The sequence below is a fragment of the Mauremys mutica genome, chromosome 10 (genome assembly GCF_020497125.1).
Source record: "Mauremys mutica isolate MM-2020 ecotype Southern chromosome 10, ASM2049712v1, whole genome shotgun sequence".
NCBI classification, from domain to species: Eukaryota; Metazoa; Chordata; order Testudines; family Geoemydidae; genus Mauremys; species Mauremys mutica.
Window position 1 is genome coordinate 40,806,862 of NC_059081.1, and position 22,454 is coordinate 40,829,315.

The 22,454-nt window shown below is 42.5% G+C and overlaps 1 protein-coding gene across 7 annotated transcripts in view; it reads right to left on the reverse strand.

The window, feature by feature from the left end:
* The window catches only part of GPR155 (G protein-coupled receptor 155), a 52,989-nt gene that overhangs the window by 2,641 nt on the left and 27,894 nt on the right, over nt 1-22,454 (reverse strand). For all 7 annotated transcript variants that reach the window (XM_045032733.1, XM_045032734.1, XM_045032731.1 and 4 more), the window contains 12 exons: nt 21,744-21,909; nt 20,015-20,170; nt 19,332-19,415; nt 16,721-16,841; nt 13,158-13,242; nt 12,981-13,071; nt 11,016-11,229; nt 10,207-10,314; nt 8,044-8,177; nt 5,811-5,906; nt 3,977-4,041; nt 3,075-3,212 (listed from right to left, as the gene is read on the reverse strand). In XM_045032733.1, coding sequence (XP_044888668.1) covers nt 3,075-3,212; nt 3,977-4,041; nt 5,811-5,906; nt 8,044-8,177; nt 10,207-10,314; nt 11,016-11,229; nt 12,981-13,071; nt 13,158-13,242; nt 16,721-16,841; nt 19,332-19,415; nt 20,015-20,170; nt 21,744-21,909 — 1,458 coding nt within the window. The remainder of the gene's footprint in view (nt 1-3,074; nt 3,213-3,976; nt 4,042-5,810; nt 5,907-8,043; nt 8,178-10,206; nt 10,315-11,015; nt 11,230-12,980; nt 13,072-13,157; nt 13,243-16,720; nt 16,842-19,331; nt 19,416-20,014; nt 20,171-21,743; nt 21,910-22,454) is intronic.

A 22,454-nucleotide genomic window follows, 5' to 3' on the forward strand; every position in this document is an offset into this window, starting at 1 on the left:
CTTTTTTGACTTAGTGATGAGGCAATACTACTAGTATTTTCTAGTCAGTAGTAGGAAACTATCACTCAGAAATTTACCTGTGGTAATGAATATTTCTGGTTATCTAAAATCTACTCTATGGAACCTAGCTGCAGGGTTTCTGAAGTTTGAGCAAACAAAGATGATTAACAGTTACACAAGACAGCAACAACCAAGGAACTTCTTTATATTTTAATTAAAACAAGCAGTAAAAATGAGAGCAAATATTAGCTTATATTAGTGGAGCAACTAAACAAAGAACCAAAATCATAATAGTAGGATATTAGATACAGTATTATTAAATTAAGGAGAAATTATATGAATATTTAAATAAGGGATAGAGGGATTGCACACATTTTCTCACAAATGGAAATAAGGTGGGAAAGAAATGCTGCACAATATATAATATTCAAATATAAAATGAAATACAAATATTTGATATCAGAAATTGGTATTTTTTTAAATACAGAGACCCAAAAATATATGTGCAAGCTTATGTTTCACTCTAAGTCTGATTAATTCTCAAATGAAACAAAACTATATAAGCAAAGAAATAGTAGGGGGGGTAAATGCCATGCACCACAGGCCCCGACTTTTCATTGTGCCAGGGGGTGCTGAAACCCTGGCTCTACCCCAGCCCCCACTCCACCCCTTCCCTTAAGGCCACCCCCTTTCTACCGTTTTCCTGCCCCGTTTCACCCCCTCCCCTGAGTGTGCTACATCCTCGCTCCTCTCCTCTCCCCCCAGAGCCTCCTGCAAGCCACAAAACAGCTGATCGTGATGGACGGGCGGCATGGATGGGCAGCATGGGCACTGATCAGCGGTGCCCGCTGGCAGGCAGGAGGCACTGGGAGGAGGGGGAAGTGCTGATGGGGGCTTCTGGTGGGTGCTCAGTACCCACCATTTTTTCCCCATGGGTGCTCCAGGGCTGAGCACAGAGTCAGTGCTTATGCCATGCACCATGTATGTACAAAGTGCACCCCGTCTACTTTGTAAAAATACTTCCTGATGTGTCATGTTTGCTTGTGTGATAGGAAGCCTGCTACATGAACTGTGTGATGTCTGTACCCCTATGTTCACTCCTTTTACAAGATTATGATAAATTTCTTACAAAATATGCCTTGTGAGGTATCATTTGAAAACTCAATTTGCTGACCATTATTGTCCTGGTAAAATGTGTATGGCAACATTGTGTGTAAAGTTCTAAGATTCTACTGTATGATATTATTAAAACGTGTTCCAAATCTGGGGAGCCATCAGAAACCAGTTTTCCAGAGACAAAACCTAGCCAATGCCTCAGTCAGGTGTCTACAAAATCAAATGGACCATCATCTGGTTAAGAGGCCATTCTTTGGCAGGAAAAAGACGAGAGTGAAAAGTCTACATCTTGACAAAGAAACAGCTTGGTGTTCCCATACACGCAGACTTTCTGACTCCTGAACCACAGCTGGAAATTATTCTCGAAGAAGAGAAAAAACTACAAGAAGGGAGAGCAGACACCCCAAATGATCTCTCCCTTTCTCTCTATCCATGGCATCGACAACACTTGAAGAACAAAGGAAGCAGCACTGGACTGGGGGAAGGATCCTGACTGAAAGGAATTCAGCCATTAAGACTGCTGAATCATGTGGTGAGACAGACCTTTGCTTTGAATTTACTTTAGCTTGTTAAGTTAAGCATTAGTTGTGTTGTACTTTTATTTTCATGTAACCAATTCTGACTTTTACAAGTAATGAGGTATAGTCACTGAAAAAATCTATCTTTTTGTAGTTAATAAATTTGTTTTATTGTTTTACCTAAACCAATGAGGTATTTGGGATAACAGGATTTGTGCATATCATTTTCTATTAATAAAATAAACTTCCTATGAGCCTGTATTGTCCAGGAGAGCGCTGGGCAGGACAAGATGTATATTTCTGGGGAAACTCTGGGACTGGGAATTTGCTGGTGTTGCTCTGTAGTGTAATTCACAAGTGGCTGGCTATAGCACTCACACACTATAGCTGAGAGTTAGGGCTTGGCTACACTTACAAATTTGCAGCGCTGCAGCAGGGTGTGAAAACACACCCTCTCCAGCGCTGCAAATTGCGGCACTGCAAAGCGCCAGTGTGGTCAAAGCCCCAGCGCTGGGAGCGCGGCTCCTAGCGCTGCATGTTATTCCCCACAGGGAGGTGGAGTACGGACAGCGCTGGGAGAGCTTTCTCCCAGCGCTGGTGCTTTGACTACACTTAGCGCTTCAAACCGCTGCTGCGGCAGCGCTACCGCGGCAGCGCTTTGAAGTGCTAAGTGTAGCCACAGCCTAAGTTACATGCTGGACGCTGTGTGAGAGCAGACCAGGAGTGGTTGCTCTCACAGCAAAGCCGTGTAAAAAGGACTCCAGACTGAAGACCTGAGGGGACAGAGCTGTTCATTAGTCCAGATTATACCCTGGGTAAATGTCTCAGATTGCCTTACTTCAATCCTTCTTTAAAGAATTACTCACACATCATGGGGAAATCTGAAGCATTCTGATTAGAAAAGTCATTCCTGCCTTTTCTTTATATCATGGGTATTTGCAAAACAAATATTTTTAAGCTATTTTGCTTCTGCTGCTCCTTCTCCCCCACCTTCTACCTCAAACACAGTTTGGGGCATCGATTTGTTTCTGAAAGCTTGTGTGACATCACAAGATGATTATAACTTCATATGAAGAATAAGCAACAAGAATGAACTTGTAAGGGATAAGGACCTACAAATCCAGAATCACATGAGCAGTCTTTAGAGGTGTAGCCATAGCAAATGCATGTAAGTATAGGATGCAGGATTAGACCTCCAAAGCTTTTTCTCATGCAAATACTTTTAGTCACAACAAAATGAGGTTTGATGTTTCCATTGAAGACAAGTTAACTAAACAAGCTGCTAAATACTCATCTTTCACACTGATGTATACTGCAATTTGAAGACATTTGCCATGGCTGTAAACACTAATGGAAGTGCTATCTTATTATTCCCAGCCTGTGATCTCTGAACAGTTTACTGCAGTTTAAATGAACCTCTGTAAAGGAACAGAGCCCCACCTTCTGTCTTTGACAATGCTTCTGACACAGACATCTCTGTGATAATGAACAAACTGTTGACATGTCATCCTGATTTCCTCAGGTACAGAAGACTCTGATTGTTCTGCTTCTTCTCTACTACCCCAGAGGAATTCAAACCTGAAAAATAATTAACCAAGAATTCAACAAAGAAACTGGCAATTTAAAATGAAAGCTGGAAAAATATTATAGAACTCAGGGGAAAATTCTCCACCATTTCTGTCACCAATTCTGTTATAATATAGTGCATACACTAGCTACCCATGATAGAACTTCCTAGCCCATATACTGTTGGCCTTTGAACACTCAAAAGCTTGATTCTAGCTAAGGCAGAGTGGAGGCAAGGAACTACGTATACCTCCATGATTCAGAACTGCCTGGACCCTGTGCAATTTAGGGTTGCCTCTCCTCTCCCAAGCTCCAGCCACAACCTAAGTTCTTCCCACAACTTGGGGCAGTGTGGGACTTGGGAGTCCCAACTTCCTCACATAAGTGGCATATTCAGCTTCCCTATGTTTGGGGAAGCAGCAGTGGCTTTGGCAGTTTCACTTGTACCAGCAGCAAGAGCTCATTTGCAAGCTAAGGTTTAAATGTAGTTTCAGCAGAGCTTTTATGTCCCACCAGATTTTCAGTTTGGCACCCACTGACTCTGATTAGCCAGCAGCAGTGACATTAGGGCATGGCCAGAAGAGTGCAGCTCACTGCATGTGTCCGTGCCAATCTAATACCAAAGAGGCATTCAGGAGAGGCACCCTGGAAGGCGTATGGGCAGAAGAGGAGGTAGGAGCAGCGATGGACGTAGAGGTTTAAAAGACCAATAACATTATTAATAGTTATCCTTAGCATTAAATCTGCCTAGGTAAGTGTTGAAAGATTGGATTTACCTTCTTTTGAATGGCAGAATGATTAAATGTTTATCCAAACCAAAAATACCAAAGGATATGAAGCCCTGGAAAAAAACCAAAACACAGAAAAATATCAGTATTATAAACCTAGAAATGACATTATTTCAGACCCAGGAAAGAAAAGAAAATTAAAATAATCCACTGAATTTAGTGCCATCAGGATTGAATTTTGTGGCCTGGACATTATTTCAAAGAATAAATAGGATTAAGGATCCTTTAAATTTTGGACCTAAAGAGACAGACAGAGGCAGGTATTCAATAGAAGTCAAAGAACTTCTCCAGCAAGGAGTCTGGTAAATTTATTCACGTAGATCTACATCTCATCTGCTACTACAAACACAACAACATCCTTCCAGAGCTATCTGCATGATAAGACCAGCTAAAATAAAGAGGAGAATAAGTTGATAGGCAAGTGTTCCACAAGTAAATTGCTATCATACAAAACTTGCAAACAGGAACAACCTGTGAAGCAGAAAATGCCATGGTAGGCAGCCAAAGAAAATTGGATAAGTGACCTGTTGAAATGAATCACTGCCCCTTCCTAGAAAACTTGATACACCTCACATTTTATCAACCCTCCACTGAAAGTCTCAGCATGTTCTTTCCTATCACTGCTGATTACCAAGATGTCTGCGTGCGTATACACATACACTGACCTGACTCCTTTCTTATCAGCCTACTACATGTTCTCAATACCTTCAATGATGCCACATTCCAGCACATGTGGCATCAGAATCTCATCCAAGGTGATGAAGTGTGACATAAGGATATAATGATTTGAGATAGCAAATTATCAAAGATGTCTGGAAAGGAGAATTTGTCTGTCAATGGAAAATTCTTCAATTTGTGTGCTAGTAAAATGATGACACACACACAAGTGTAATGTTATTTTGATTACACATTTTAAGAAGCTTGCCAGAAGGCATCAGAGGTTTTTTTTATGGCTCTGATCCTGCAAATTGCTAGCTTCTTCTGTGAAGTGCTGACCACCCTCAACTCTCATTGATGTGAAATGCTGGCTGGCATCATCAATGAGAGCTGAGGACACTGCAAATCCTAGAAGGAACTAGCACCTCGTAGGATTCGGTTCCATTTTGGCTCCAAGAGCACTTCATGTTATTTCAGCAATGTTTGCACCATAATATCTGTTAAACACAAGAGGAAAATATTCCCACTTGGTGTTTTAGCCAAAGGACACCTACTACAAAGAGGGAGGGGAAAATTTTCAAAGGTAGTATAGTCCCCAAGGGCTTGTCTACCTAAGAAAGTTGCATATATAACCTGATATAACCCGAACCGTCTTTTAAACCAATATGGTTACACTCATACAAAAGGCTTAGTTCAATGGATGGTGGCTTATTTCAGTTTAGTTTAAGATGACTAGGAACAGGTTTAACCAAACTGAAATAAGCCACCGTTATACTGAAGTAAGAGCGTGGCTACACAGCTTTTTGCCCCATTTAACTAGATTGGTGTGAAGTCACACCTGAAGTTAAACTGGGGCAACCTTCCACTGTAGACAAGGCCTAGCTCCCTTTGACTTTCAACAGGCATTGAGAACCCCGCTGCCATTTGTGCCAGTGTAAATCACCCTCTAATGTCCATAAAACACTGTGCAGTTGAAAAGACTCTCAGGTACACAGAAGCCAAAACACTGAAAGTAAAGCATGACAGAAATTGGAGGTTTTAGCATAGCAGAGGGACTTCAGCCAACACAAGAGTGCTGTCTGCTACCAAAACATGCAAAGATGGCAGCTAACAGAGTCAGCAGCCAAGAGAAATAAGTGATTTTAAAGGAAACATTGCTAAGTACCTGACCAAAATTAAATACAGCACAAAAGAACTGCAATTCCACGTAGAGCCTTCCAGGTTCTTGGTTGAACAACCACCACAAACAGCTGGACAGATTCTGTTAAAAATATAAATTGAGTGTTAGAAAATTCTCTCTTCTTCACAGAAGATACCAAAAAAACCTCATTTATTCTCTTTATGCAATAAGTCATCTAGAACAAAAACAGTCACTGACAAGTAACCTGCTACATTCCTTGTGAGGTTCAGTAGCTGTAAATGGGACCCACATATTCTGATCGATTTTAAGGGTGAAATGTACCATCACTGCTAAGGGCCTGCACCTCTAATACCCTAAACAAAGGAGGACCTTGTTCTTTTATGTTAACCTCCATGCATACTTAGGTAATTAATAAGTAGCAAACCTGTCTGAGCCAATATTTCATAAGGCAGAAAGCAAACATTCCTACTGAGCTGAACACCAGCATTTCCTACATTGCTTCTTGCTTTTATGAAAGCTCAATAGCAGCTGAAATGGTGCTGGTATGCACTTCAGCTGAACATAATCTGGAAAAACAAATGGTAGCTTATGTGGGCATAAAAGTGAAATAATTTTTGAGTAGCAAGGGGCTCATAGTTCATTTAATAGTTTCTGCAACTAAAAATCTGATAATTGATTTATAGATAAAACTGGGGCCAAAATTTCAGGTACCTCTTTATCTTATGGGCCACCACAAAAATGTATTTATAATTATTTGAAATGTCTGATATACGATATTTGGAAAAAAGGAAAACTTGCTTCCAATGACCTAGTTCAGCGGTTCTGAAACTGTGGGTCAGGACCCCAACGTGGGTTGTGACCTCATTTTAATGGGGTGCCAAGGCTGGCGTTAGACTTGCTGAGGCCGGGGCTGAAGCCTGAGTCCCACTGCCGAGGGCCAAAGCCAAAGCACGAGCCCCACTCTCTAGGGAAGTGGGGCTCAGGTTATAGGCCCCCCTGAAGCCCAGAGCGGCAGGGCTTGGACCGACAAAGGCCTCGGTCCCCTCCCCACCCCCCCACGGGGTTGTGCAGTAATTTTTGTTGTCAGAAGGGGGTCACGGTGCAATGAACTTTGAGAACCACTGACGCAGTTAAAAAGCAGTTCTGCTCTGACTAATAATGGCACTGTGGGGTTCACTAATTCCTCTTAGTTTCTATATCAAATATGTAAAAGCAGCAAAGAATCCTGTGGCACCTTATAGACTAACAGACGTTTTGCAGCATGAGCTTTCGTGGGTGAATGCCCACTTCGTCGGATGCCATCCGAAGAAGTGGGCATTCACCCACGAAAGCTCATGCTGCAAAACGTCTGTTAGTCTATAAGGTGCCACAGGATTCTTTGCTGCTTTTACAGAACCAGACTAACACGGCTACCTCTCTGATACTATATCAAATATACATTTTTACTTGTAAAAAGTGTATGTTTTTTGTCAGCCCTACAAACTCTACTTGGGCTCTGAAAGTCAAACTGGGTTGTTTCCTTCTTCTGCATCACCACCAGCAATAGAGTTTCTGAAGGTCAAATGTTGACTTAGTTACACTCCAGCAAACAGTCTGGGGTCTTCAACAACATCTCACAGGAGTCACTGATTGGCTCTAACTGGAAGGTAGTAAATAATTCTGTTGATGATACAGCAAAGGAATAGAGTCCAGCTTACTGGGTGGCTGTGTGGAGTCCACAGTGCTAATATAAAACAGCACGAATAGATTTTTCTGTTTTATTTTATACAGGTTCTTATACCATGTTCATCACCATCGTATTTGTCATCGCTAAAGCAACCTGAATTCTGAATCCGCACAGATCTGTTAAGCAAGAAGGAGCCATTTTTAGGTAGCCCCTTTTCAAAGAACTACTGCACTTTTAAAAAGCTGACTATTGTGTAGTGAAGAAAGAGATCCCTGAAAAAAGTTTGATGAATTGGCAGACCAATGAGAAGTCAAATTTTGTCCCTCCCCATCCTGTTGTCAGCCCTGACTTGTTCACTGCCATCTGCAGTGTTAACGGTACAGAGTTAGCACAATTCATTTTGTGATGTACTCTTCTAATGAGGGACAGAACTGAGACATACACATTCATTTAATATAGTGCAGACTGAATTGACGTTGACCCAGAAAAATGGGGAACTACAAGCTTTTTACTGGTCTGCCTGAAAAAGGTTTCCTGAAAAAGTGTCACAAACCACTGATCTAATCAATGTCAGAAAGAGGAAATATTTACAGCAAACAGGCCCACAATGAGAAGTAAACACAGCAACACGTGTCTAGCCAGTTGTTTGTCTCCACTCTGCAGACGTTGTTCTTCCTGTGCCAATAGGCAGTTTTCAGAACTGCACTGACTCTCACACTGATTTGCTGCAAAACATTAACCAGAATTTATAATTAGGCCTTTTAACTTAAACAGTCTGACCATTCTGACCCTGCTGTCAAGGAGTGTACTAGACAGCTTGTACAACACTCAGGCAAAAGCCACAATCTTACAACAATCCTTTAGAAGCAATGAGGAGGAGGAAGTATTGGGGAGAGATGGGAGGAGGAAGTGAACACCAGGAATGTCCACACACACAGCTTTCTTCATGTTTGGGACCTACACATTATTCAGAGCTGAAATGACTGATTTAATCATTGCTGACACACACTGTAGTCTTGAACAACTCAGGAGTTCCTGGCTCCAAGTCCATGCACAAACTACATTACTACTACTTCCGGAATTTGCATGTATATCATCAATTTTAATTTCTGTGCTGAGGCTGCATGCACAAAAAGGGAAATTTTAATGTTAGCTTTAACTATAAATTGTTCAGACAGCTGTCCCAAAGCAGATTGGTTGATTTGTGGAGGAGATAGTTACTTTCTCCCTAACCAAGAAAACCTTACAAAACAAAAACTTTTGCTGCCTAAATTACAGCTCTACACTAGTGAAAAGTTTAGTAGTGGTTAGCTCTGAGAAACTGTTCCTGGCAGTACTAAAAAAATGAACAGTTTTGCAGAACAAGTTTTTAATCCGACAATGAATTTCCAGTATAGTGAAAGTATTAGAAAAACACTGTCATTTCTAACTTGCTGTATATCCTAGCCTCGTTGAGCTACAGATTAATCAGTTAATTTCTTCCTGTTTCTTCCAGTATCAAAACACTACACAGTTCTGTTAGCATACAATTCTAAAGCAATGTACCATAACCCCACATCATTAAAGACAGCTATAAATACCCTTACTGAATGGATATTCCTTTTGTTTCAAACTGCAAATTACAGGTGGTTATTAAAAAGTTCTCTGTACTTGCCACTAGATGGCAACAAAAGAACTGCATGAAGAGGACATTAATATGTACTACACACAAAACAGGATATGTGTCACTGCAGTTCGGTAAAACAGTGGGAAGCATGATCAGCTGCTGTAATTAAGGTTACATGAGTGTTTCCATTGTAACTCCTATCAGGCTGAAATCATCTCTGCTTGATTTGAGCAAATAAGGTTCAGCCATTTGGGGGTAGGAATGAAAAAGGCCACACACACATTTACCAAAAAAACCCCACATCCGTGTGACATTTGTTCCTAAGTGACTGGGGATAAACTGTGTGGAAATAGCCCTCACTGAGGAGACCTGATTAAGTGTTGCAGTGAGAAATGGTTTGGGTTCCATTTGAAAGTTGAAAGTTACATGTTACCTGTTGAAAGTTACATGTTGTGCATACAGTACGTATGGAATGGAGTTGCCTGTAAAGTGCGCAGCTAAGGAAGGCTGCAGTGTGCATGATCACTTTGATGGCTGTTGAGAAGAAAAGGTGTGCATGGGCTGGACCAAGGGTTCTCGCAGGGTGCAGAAAGTTCATTGTGAACTGTTCTTCAATTTCCATGGCTCTTTGGGACCCCTCAAACACTTACTTGCCCAAACTCCAAATACTTGAAAGGGAATGTTCCATATGAGGGCAAAATACAATCTACAGGGTTAGATCCAGAGCCCATTGAAATCAATAGAAAGACTTTTATGGACTTTGGATTAGGCCCTTCATGCTAACCCCAACAGTTTAGGACCAGGAATTTATGAACTGACAGAAGTGCCCTATATCTTGAAAGTCCCATCCCCTGTGTGAAGACTAGTGCTGAAAGGGCTGAGGACAAATCCCCTAAAAGAGTTGCATTCTGTGCAGCTTTCTAAATTGTCTGTTACAAATTAATAGTTCTGGACAATAAAAAATACTACAACGGTCTCTGATGGCAGAGTGTAAACTATAAGAAGTTACCTGATAGCAAAAACCTTCTATTTTAATTAGAAGTTCAGGATATCCAAGTAGAACAGTTAAAGTGATGACATCTCCCAATTTAATTTTTGCTACTATTGCAATAGATAGACTATTATATGAGAATACATTATTATTGTACCTGTCTCGGTGGGAGGAGAACAGCTATCATTAGTGGTGGCATTTGACACTGGCTCTCCCTCTCCAGAGCAGCATAACTCACCATTTATTGTTTGACATGAACAGCAACCTATTAAAAATATTAAGTATTAAAGATAGTTAGTGTTTCCCTGATTTATAGTAATGTGATGGGAAAACTAAATTATTCTATTCTCTTCTAAAAGAAGAGCATTGATTGAACATCTGCAAATATCCAAATTACTGACTCCCTAAAGGAGAAGGGTGTGACAATTCTCTTCCAGCTTCCATTCAGAGAGGGTCTTTTTCAGACTCCTAGTATACTGAAGTTTTCAAACACAACATTACACTATGGGAGCAACGTAGGTGCTCTTGGCTACATAAACAATGTAAGGGGAGCACTGGCATAACTGAGCATACTAAATCCAAATGAGTAGGACAATGAATAGTTTGACTGTCTTGAAAGAGATGGGTTAGTGGGCAGGGTGCAGATGAAATGGTCTGAGATGCCTGATCAATGAGATCTATCACATGGATATCACATACACACACCACTATATTTTTAAATACATACACCCACCGTATTATGTATACGGATAACTAAGAAACCTCCCTTAAATCATCATATTAAAGTAACTGAGAGAAAGTGCACTATTAAGGTTATATTTTCATGCATCACCATAGCAGCTTAGCATTTCTCAAAAACTGACAAAGACAAGCTTTTCTCCTCCCCCCACTCCTCCTTCCAAACTCATGCACAGAATTATGGTTTAATCCCCAGCTCCCAGTTTTTTGCACAGCCAGGCACCGTACCTCTTTCTGCAGAGGATTCTGCGAAAGGTGGAGAGCCACTGCTTGACGTCTGACTCTCCTCATTCCCTTCCCTTTCAGAGTTCTCCCTCTGGCCATTATGCGAATATGGGTTCAATACCTCATAGTCAGTTTCCTGTCCATTTCTGTTCATACACAGAAGTGAGATACCTGATATCAGAATGCTGATGAATAGGGTCACTGCTGTGGTAACCATCTGTCACAGGAAATCAAGAGAAAAGATATGCCTCCTTAACATAAGAAAATGTAAAAGCGTGTTTTTTGACACATTGAATACTAGCACTTTCTAGAATCCAACCCTCCAGGAGCACCTAAATCTGAACAAACCAAAATGTATTTCTGTATTTATGCCACAAGACATAAAGGTCCATTCAGCATGCTTGGCTGAGCTGATCTTCCTAGCCTGGATAACCTGCAGATGGTTTTTTCTTTGGCTTTTGTTCTGTAGGAACCCTTCTCTCCAGGCAATGAGAGCTCTCACCTACTTCCCGTCCTTTCCCCCCATTTCCCCTTCTTCTGTGATTCTTATTCCAAGGACAAGTGCACTCTTCCTCTTTTTGCAGGGCTCCATTTTCCACCCCCTCTCCTTCTGCAAGTCCAATTAGCCTTTCTGTCCGACAGATCTGCCATCAACACACAGTATCAATTTGGAAATTGTTTTAGTACTTGTGACAAGTACCAGATTGACAACCCTGCAGACTCATGTCCTCTCTATCCACCAGCAAAGTAAAACTATAGCAAGGGGGGCTTCCTCACATAGCCCCAGCTGTGTAGGTCATGCCAGAGATGAATGGACAATTTATCAGTAAGAGTGTAGTTCAGACTCCAGGTGCTTTCAGTCCTTGGTTTCTCTGCCAAGACTCCCAATGAGGATGCTAATTATTGCCAATTGGTGTAATGCTCTAGTAGTGTGGACACCTGTCTACAGGACCTTGACTAAGACCACTGATTAACCATTAGATGGTAACAACTTTAGCTAACTACCAAGCTGAGCTGGATTCAAACTGGTAACCTAGAGCAGTGTTTCCCAAATGGTGGGTAGCAACCCACCAGAGGGTTGCAGGAAAACTGTAGATGGGTTACAGGCCCAATGCAGAGGGGAGGCCTCAGGATCAGGGGTTTAGAAAGCAAGCCTGCCCTGTACCCACTGTGCAGTGGCAGCTCCTCTCCCCTGGGGTGGGGCCCAGCTCCCCCATTCCAAGCATTGAGACCTGCCACATGGGGTAGCAGTGCCACTCACTCAAATTTGGCTCGGCCGCCCTTCCGTCATGACAGAAGGATGGCTGGGCCAAACCTGAGGGATGCTGCAACAGGCAGCAATGCCTGAAGTGGGGAGCCAAGTCCAGTCTCATGGGACAGGAGCCATTGCTACTGGGTGACTACAAGGTGGGCTTGGCTCATTCTCTAACTTTACCCCCGTTTTGCTTCGGCCTAAGATTAGGGTTGCAGCATCAGAGCAGAGGGTGACGCTGCCCCTTGGCAGGGCAAGGAAGCAGGGGAGGAGAAAAGGACGCTGGCCTATGATTTTGTCCCTCCCCCGGACGAATTTGGACTCCAGGTGGGTTTAAAAAAAAATTATCAAAATGTAGTTGGTGGATTACCTTAGGAAAAAGTTTGGAAACCACTGACCTAGAAGACGAGGGATTTACAGCCCATTATCACTCCCAGGCTACTCAGTCCCTGCTTTCTTTTTGTCAATGTTGCCAAAAAGGCTCCCTTTTCAAATAGTCTTTCATAATTGTTTGTTACAGAAAAACATTTTACTACCACAGCCTTCAAGCTGAGTAGTGTCTATTTGATCCCTAGTATTTGCATTGCTAGAACTGTAAACTGTACTTGGAAGAAAGCTCTTTAGTTATATGTAAAGCAAAGAGAGAAAACAAACAGTTTCTCAATAACGTACTGTGAAAGGCAGGTGTCAGAAGGGGTGAAGAGAAACACTCATACCTGATATTTTCCATAAAAAAATGCTGAGTCAATGCTATCAGTATTACGTTCACCAGTTATTAGTAAGATTCCCACTAGAAGTGTTGGGATGCTGCAACAGCAAAATACAAAGTGTGTCAGGAAAATAATTATTTTGCACGTTCTCATTTATTCTACAGGAAACTTTTGCCAACTTACCCCCATCCAGCTACGATGATAAAGCCAACAGGGATCTTTATTACGTCTCTTTTCTTTAAAAGGAGTAAAGTCAGAGAGAGGAAACCTAAGAAGACAATAGGCTTATTACTTTTCATTATAAAAAAAAGTAACAATTGAAGAGTCTAGATACGCTACAACTGGCATCCAATATCACACAGCTGGTAAGATTTTTTTTCTTTCTTGCTCCTCAATATATTAAGTCAAAAGCTACAAGCTACAATGTTTTTTCCCTAATTTTACTCTGACAAAAATATACAAAAAATATTACCTTCAAAAGTTACATTATAAATAGGTATTTAAAATTTTAAAGAAACTTGGGCTCACTGTGCAGTAAGGTTCCATTTACAAATGGTTTCTAATGGATTTATAAACATTTAGTAGAGGTCATAAGAATGTTAGATATGAGTAGTTTGTTTTTATAGTTGCTAATAAGGACATTAGTAGCAGGTCTTATGTAGATATGTGTTATATAGATAGGTGTTATGCAGGGGTGAGCTGCAGCCGGTTCGCACGGGTTCGCGCGAACCCGTTGTTAAATTTAGCAGCCATTTTAGAACCGGTTGTTAAGGGCTGCTAAATTTAACAAAAGTTCCGGCCCAAACTCACTTCCCGCTCCTCTCCTGCTCCGCCCCCTTCTCCTCCCCCTCCCCTGCTTCCCGCGAATCAGATGTTCGTGGGAAGCCTGAACAAGCAGCATGGAGGCAGGTAAGCTGGGGCGCGGAGGGGGAGGGGAGGTGCGGCTGGGCCCCGGTGCCGGCCCGGGGAGTCGGGCCGAGCGGCTGGGCCCCGGTGCCGGCCCGGGGAGTCGGGCCGAGCGGCTGGGCCCCGGTGCCGGCCCGGGGAGTCGGGCCGAGCGGCTGCCGCCGAGCGGCTGGGCCCCGGTGCCGGCCTGGGGAGTCGGGCCGAGCAGCTGCCGCCGAGCGGTGCCTGCTCTGGTCCGGCCTGGCTCGGGGAGTTGGGCCCCGCGGCGCTGGTCATGGTCCTGGCAGAGTGGACCCGGTCCCCAGGCAGTGTGGTAAGGGGGCAGGGAGGGGGTGGGTTGTGGGGGGGTGGATAGGGGTCAGGGCAGTCAGAGGGCAGGGAACAGGGGGATTGAATGGGGGCAAGGGTCCCGGGGAGCAGTCAGGAAAGAGCAGGGTTGGATGAGGTGGTGGGGGCACTCAGGGACAGAGAGAAGGGGTAGTTGTATGGGGTAGGGGTTCTGGGGGGCCATTGAGAATGAGAGGAGGGGTTGGGTGGCGGCAAGGGGCAGTCAGGGGACAGGGAAGGGGGGGATGGGTCAGGGGTCTCGGAGTGTGTGTGTCAAGGAACATGAGGGGTTGGATGGGGCACGACCCCCCCCCCGGAGGGGGGGGGAAAGGAGGGAACCCGTTGTTAAAATTTTGGAGGGAGGAGGGAACCGGTTGTGAAAAATTTGGCAGCTCATCACTGGTGTTATGTCAACGTATTGACCAGTTGGATACTATAACAATTATTGATTAATTAGTAAACTATACATAACCAGAAACTCTGTACATTTTTACATATACATAACAGTGACTTTGAGCGGGACTTCCAAATTCTATTTTCAGTCCTTCACAACTCAGGAAGTTAGCAAACTACATACTTCCATAATTTATGTGAAAAACTGTGGATAAGATTTTTAAAAATGATCAACCAAAGCTGGGGTCCCAAGTCCATAATTAGGTGTCCAAATAAGGGGCCTGATTTTCAACCAGCTACTCCCATTGGGAAATGCCTTGCCTTTAGGGAGCTAACCATATATGGGTATGAGCAGGGGCGGCTCTAGCAATTTCGCCGCCCCAAGCACAGCAGCACGCCGCGGAGGGCGCGCAGGTGGTCGCCGGTCCCGCGGCTCTGGTGGAGCATCCGCAGGTATGCCTGCGGGAGGTCCACCGGAGCCGCAGGACCAGCAGACCCTCCGCAGGCACGCCTGCAGGAGGTCCACCAGAGCCGCCTACCGCCCTCCCGGCGACAGGCAGAGCGCCCCCCGCGGCATGCCGCCCCAAGCACACTGGGGTCTGGAGCCGGCCCTGGGTATGAGTGAATGAAATGCAAGTGCAATGAGGCTGCCCACTTAATACTGGTCCTGAGACACATGTATGACTGAGTAGTACAGAAGGGGCAGGAGGCCTTTCAAGCCTGGCTAAAGTTTCCTCACAAGAAACCTTGTCTGTGCCTGTTCATGTTTTCTCATCAAAGGCCAATGAAAAGCTAAAAAAAAACCATAATCTACATGATGTGGAAAATTCAGATAACTACATGGTTCTACATGGTCATCCTCAAGGTCATGGGGGGCCCTGTGTGTTGAGTGGGGCCATCCCCATTGACCCAGTGCGGGGTTGGTACATCCCATCACACAGTCATCGGGACTCCCTGTGCGATTGGGTAAGTACAACAAGGAGGGCTTGGGACCCCTGGCAGGGCCAAACAGACAACAGACTATGGCCTGTGGGCCACCTGGCTGGGGCAGGCAATAGCAGCTGGGGTTCTGACCCTCTGGGCAGGTGGAACAATCTGTAGCCCCTGGGTGGGGCAGAGCAAACAAGCAGTAGCCACACCTACTGGCAGGTGAGGTGGGGGTTGGAGGGGAACCCAGGCAAATTCCCTGTTAAGAGTTTAAGCATCGGCTTCTATCACATTCCCTGGGTCCTTTGTATCGCAAGGTGCATCTTGGGCCTCTCCCCGGCTGGCGGCGGCTCAGCATCCCAGTCAGTCTCTGCAGTTGGCTGGTCCTCCATAGCCCAGGTCCACAGTTCCCACCATTCAGAGAGTCACAGGCGTCTCTGCAGGAGCCTGCAGCACACATCCTTCCTCCTCCCCAGCCAGCCCAGACTGAGCTGGGTGGCCTCCTTTTATCTGTCCCTTCCACCTTGAGCACGTGCAGCAGGGGTGAGGTCTGTGGTCTCTTGGGCCCACAGTGATTGGGCAGACCCTCTTGGCCCCATGCAGGATTGGTACACCCCGTCACACTCCCATTAGGCTATCCAAGTGTCCTGCCTCATTCTTTCCACCTCTTTTGCTCTGTTTTGTCCACTTCCATTGCACCCCATATGCCTAGCAGAGCTTTGGGGAAATTATGCTATTATACATCAATCTGCCACTGTCTCCATCCTTAAGAACCTACAGAAAACCCACACACTGTTTATGAAATGTTAAAAGGCTATATCCCACTGTTCACTCTGTGTTTGCTTTTGCCTTTAAGGCATATTCCTGCAATTTGTTCAGTACAAACAGGCTGCTGCATCTATGCAGAACTGCACTCAAGTCAACAGAGCTCTGCATAGGCACAGCAATGTATCCACAAACTACAGGATCAGGGCCTTCGTCTGTAAGCTCCTCAGTGCAGGCATGTATGTTTCTGTTTGGCAATGACCTACCACTGTACAGAACTGTGAACATTTATAATATTATATAAATGATTAACATACAATGTGAGGAAAGATGACTCTGCAGAGTACAATTACTCTAGAACATTAATTGTACGCTACAATACTTATTTTTACCACATGAAAGCAGAAGTTATTCACATTCCAACTTACCTGTCCACAAATAAGTACTATAAAGCGAGCTGTATAACAAGATGAACACCAGAATCTGCAGAGTGATGTTTCTCTCTCTAATAATGAAATTCCATATCACCATTCCAATGCAGGCAACAACCTGTGAAAGGAGAGTGAAGCTGCAATCATTTTCGTATTGAAATGAAAATATTAGGGGGAAAATAAATAGTGTGGCTCAGATACAATAGTTACCAAAAATCCACTATCCATAGCCAGACAACTGAATTTTGTTTGAATTTATGGATTCTCAGATATTTAAAAATGAGTTTTCACAGCATTAAAGCAGTGCAATAGTGGCCTCAAGTTAAGGCTACGTCACTGACTTAAGCACCTGTTTTTCAGGGATTTTCTATTTTTGACAACAAACATATTCTAGAGTTAGAGAAACCTGAAGTAACAGGGTTCAGAAAACAAATTTTATGAAATGTATTACACACTCTTTTTGTCTAAAGCGTTTTGGGGTCTGTCATAAAAGATAGTTAAGGGTTAATGTCTCTTTTACCTGTAAAGGGTTAAGAAGCTCAGTAAACCTGGCCTGATGTCTGATGTCTGACCAGAGGACCAATAGGGGGACAAGATACTTTCAAACCTGTGCGGAGGGAAGTCTTTGTTTTGTGCTCTTTGTTTTTGTTGTTGTTCGCTTCGGGACTGAGAGGGACGGGACATCAATCCAGGCTCTCCAAATCTTTCTGAATCAGTCTTTCATGTTTCAAACTTGTAAGTAGCCAGGCAAGGCGGATTAGTTTTATTTTTGTTTTCTCAACTTGTAAATGCTTCTTTTTGCTGGAAGGATTTTTACCTCTGTTTGCTGTAACTTTGAACCTGAGGCTAGAGGGGGTTTCCTCTGGGCTATATGAATCTAAGTACCCTGTAAAGCATTTTCCATTCTGATTTTACAGAGATGATTTTTACTTTTCTTTCTTTAATTAAAAGTTTTTTTTTTTTAAGAACCTGATTGATTTTTCCTTGTTTTAAGATCCAAGGGGATTGGGTCTGAACCCACCAGGGATTGGTGGGGGGAAAGGAGGAGGGATGGTTAATTTCTCCTTGTATTTAGATCCAAGGGGTTTGGATCTGTGTTCCCCAGGGAATTGGTGAAGCCTCTCAAGGCTGCCCAGGGAGGGGAAGGTTTTGGGGGGACAGCAAGTGTGCCAGACACTGAATTCTGGCCTGTGGCAGCGTTACCAGATCTAAGCTAGGAATTAAGCTTAGAAGGGTCCATGCAGGTCCCCACATTTGTACTCTAAAGTTCAAAGTGGGGAAAGAAACCTTGACAGGGGCACTGAAAAAACCCCGAGATTGACAGAGGTTTGGATATCTGGGAGAATTACCAGGTAAGTAATTCACACTTGAGGACACAACCTGTCCAAGGATAATCTTAGTAGTGAAGAGGCCCAGATAAATTATTATAATAAAAATTTAAGAAAAATAACCTTTACAGTTGAAGTTAACTTGCAGTTATAAAAAAAGTAGTGTCCAATTTAAACAAATCATATTTGAAAAGGATGACCCCATAATAGTCAACAGAGCCTTGCTGGTTTTAATATTTTGTACTATATATTTCTATCAATATTATACTTAAGAAAAAGGTCTGCTGCATATGCACACCACAGGGGCCATCATCCTCCCACTGAACTCAATGGGAGTTTTGAAGTTGACTTCCAGGGAAGAAGGTCCTATGTGGTCTTTTCTCCCAATGCTAGGCACATGTAACTCACTCCTACTTGTAACAATGGGAATTATATATGTGTATTGAGAAAACAGTCCCGCAACTACTGTATGAATTTATGCTGCATGTTTATGATCCTATCTATATGTCAGGCAAGAGTAACATTTGCAAAGCATGGAAAAAAAGCACACACAGATTCCAGTGAGTTAAGGGTGGTTCAGTCTTTTCTTGTCTCACACTACATGGAGAATTCTCATGCAATTTACTCCAATTACTCAAATCTTGCAGCAGAGACCTTATAAATCCAAATCTTTTCTGTCAAGTCTGGACCTTAAAGGTCCCATGGCCCTTTTCTCAAATACAAGGTTTTGCTCAGTGTCCTTGGCCAACATTTCCCTCTCACTGTTGGCCCATCTGCTGTGTACCAGATGTCCTCAAGTGGCTGACAGCAACCAAATGAAGATGGCTTCATGTCAATGGTGCTTAATGGATATATAGATTGGGAAGCATTGGGGGATGAAAAGATAATCATATCTCTAAAGATAGAATCTAACACCACTTAGAATTACACATATAAAATTGAGAAAAGAATGTATTCCAAATCTGAGCTTTCCCTCTGAATTTCCTCTATTTCTCAGTTTGAGACACAGTTCTATCACAGAGACTTTAATGTCATCATCATCAATCATTTTATTCCAACAGAATCACAAACAATTGTTCTGTACAGTAAATACTATACATTCTACTACACAAAATCTCAGAGGCATAGTAACACTGAAGCTATTTAGAAAGTAATGTGTTAGATCTTTTTTCCCTTCATTATATATATTATATAAATAAAGGAATCTCTGTGTGGAAAGCTTTTTCAGAAAAAAATAAAAGCTTGTATCTGAAGTTTTTTATATTCTACATGGTACTGACCTGAGCAATGAGTAAGTTTGTCGTCAGCATATGAGGAAGCTGTTTATATTTCTTACTCAAAAGAATAACCGTAAGAGACCAGATCTGAAACACACAAAAGAAATAAGAGTTCAATTTAGGACTTTTAAAAATTAAGATGAGCACTCAGGCTTACCATACCAGAATTAAATATCCAACAAGTCATTTCCTTTTGTTTTTAGGTAACAAAGCTGGAAGAGTCCGCTCTATACCACCTGCTCCCAGTCCCTTTGCCATAGAACGCACTGTGGCTATGCCTCCTATGTGCTTGGGATGGTGTGACTTCTAGGGGACTGTTGTTGCTGGGGCAAGTTAAAGCTGCTCTATCATATGCTGAAGGCTGCTTGCCCCTCAGAAAGGGGTGGAAAAGATGCTGAAATTAGGGGTGCTCAGGATAGGAGGATCTGGCGCACGCCCTCTCTCTAATGCCCTAACCACTGGACCATCCTTTTTTACTACTACTTAGTGTTCATGTTAGCTTTATGGTAGCTTTACCCTACACCGGGGAGCCTCTTTCTTCTCTCCTCCCCTCTCCTACAACAGGAGAAGAGTGATGAAATGACAATTTTGTCTTTCAATTACCTGGCCTGTTGTTTGTCACTACCTTACTGCCACTTAATGTGGTTTTGGTATTTCCTTCGCCTTACTGTATTATCAATACTTACCAGGGAGACGAGACTGACAATACTTATATCAAAGCTAACGTTTTGGATTGCAGATGCCAGTGGGTTTGGATCCATAGATGGAATGGTCAATAGCCAAGCAGAAACATACATGATAGGAGCAGACACAAATGTGCTTATCACCATTCCTGAGGTAATCTGCAAACAGAAATCAAATTTGTGACAGTGGAAAAGATATCAAACCTCTAGTTAAATTATGTTTTTACGAAATATACTATGGGCAAAATTCTACCCTGGTCTCAAATACCATATGGAATTCTACTGAAGTCAATGTACTGCATGGTTAGAATATGGGCTATGAATTGTAGGAAATACATCCATTTCTTGCAGACAGTTAAGAATAAGATGAACATCTTGTAATGAGCATAATCAAAAACAATGTCCATTTGGGAGCCCTCTCTGCAAATTCTCTTAAATTAACAGTGCATTCTCACAGGAGTAATCCCGATGACTCCAGGACAGGACTGGGCGCACGCAGTACAGTGCGGTGTGTCACAGCTTAGTCTCTCCCGCCAATGCACAGCTTTATGTTTTACATTAACAAAATTTGGTTGCACAGATGTGCATTTTCTGTCACTCAAATTCAAGGAGGGAAAAAAAAAAGCCTGGATGTGTTTATAAGTTACTTATATTTTGGTTTTCCATGGCTTCCTTGCTTTCAGAATTCACATGGCAGCAGCAGTGGAGATTCTACACACACCAGCCCTCTGACTAAAAAAGGGACATTGCCAAGGTTGGTAGACACAAAATTCAGCCTACAATGCTTCGTTATTGTATCTTTCTTGTACATTTTTGCAAAAATCTGTGTAGTTCTTCTAAAAAATTAAGCCAAATGTTTTAATATTATTTTGCCTAGAAGGAACATTGAAAACAATCAAACAGTTATATATGCATATGTATATAGGGCCAGATTCCGGAACTATGTGAAATGCCACTCCAAAATGCTGCTAAAAAAGCAGCATCAGTGTGTGCCCATATTCAAGGCAGCAACAACTTCATATATAGTCTATTCCCCAGAGTCTCTCTCTCTCTCAGCATCTTGAATAATCTATATGGGAAGCTGTTAATAGGAGCCATTTGCTGGGTCTGGTAATAAACATGATGCACCCTGGCTACTTGGACTTTCCACCCTGAAATGTATGGGGAATACCTGTAAGAACTTGTCTCACTTCATAAAACATCTCTTCTGTTTAAGAGTTATTTGTAATAAATCCAATAGATAAGTTGGAGCAGTGTCCTCTGGATAAGAAACAAGAACTACATGTTTTTATCCTAAGGTTTAACCAGAGGGGAGAGTCACTCAAGGTGGGATTTTCAAAAGCTCATAGCAGTGACCTAATTCAGCTCCCACTGAAGCAAGTGATAAAACTTCCATTGGCTTCAACAGGAGCATGTAGAATTTTCCTTATGCTTTAAGTTATTTCAGTCCAGATATCTTTCTTAATCTAGACTCTAGGAATAGGATCTTAGGTTTAAAAAAAAAATAAAATCTGTTTTATGTGAACAGTTGAAACAGAAAGCAGAAAAAAACTGCCTGGTTTAATTGTTAATTTGAAATGTAATTCATATTTTGATCCCTAGGGAGCATAAGAGACCCAGATGTGTCTATATTATGAAAAGCTAACTTTCTCAAAAGTTTGTATTAAAAATATCAGTTCAGTAAAATTAAAATCAAAATTAGTGCTGAGTTTGCTAAATGTCAGGCACATACAATCTCTACTTCCATATTGAACTGGTTTGCAAAGATAGCCACGCCAGGTGCTGCTGGAAAGACTCCATAGAGAAATGCATAGTTTGATAAACTGGTGTGGTTGACTAAGCTGTCATTCTTGTCCAACAGTTCCACCATCTCTCTACAGAAAAGTGGCATCATCAGTCTGAAAAGGAAAGAAAAAATGAGTACACATTACTCATTTAGTGACATTTCCCTACATTGCTTTCACCTAAAAAGGGGAAATTTCAGGCTTTTCTTTGTATATTTAATACTGTTATTCAGACAAGAGGAACCTCACTTTCAGCAACTGGATACAATGGTATGTATACAGAAAATCATGTTCAAAGAAATATATAATAGAACTCCAACAGTAAGTTTAGATACCTGCTAACTATTGCAACATGAACTAATACAGACAGAAGTAGATTCCAATCTCAGAGTCACCATATAAATCCTTTAAAATAATTTACTCTGGTTTTCAGGCCAGTCAATACGAGTTTTTGTACCAGCACAACTGAGATCAGAATCTGGTCCAGAATCTTGTTTGAGATAACCAAGTCAGAAAAAAATGTCCACATCAGGCAGCCAGATGGAGCATCTGAAAACAATCTAGCTCCTGGCATGGTTTTGGAGATGCTGTGTCACAGAGGCAAGATATAGTGGGAGCGCTGCTATTTTTAGCATCCTTGTCATCTCCCAAACAGTCCA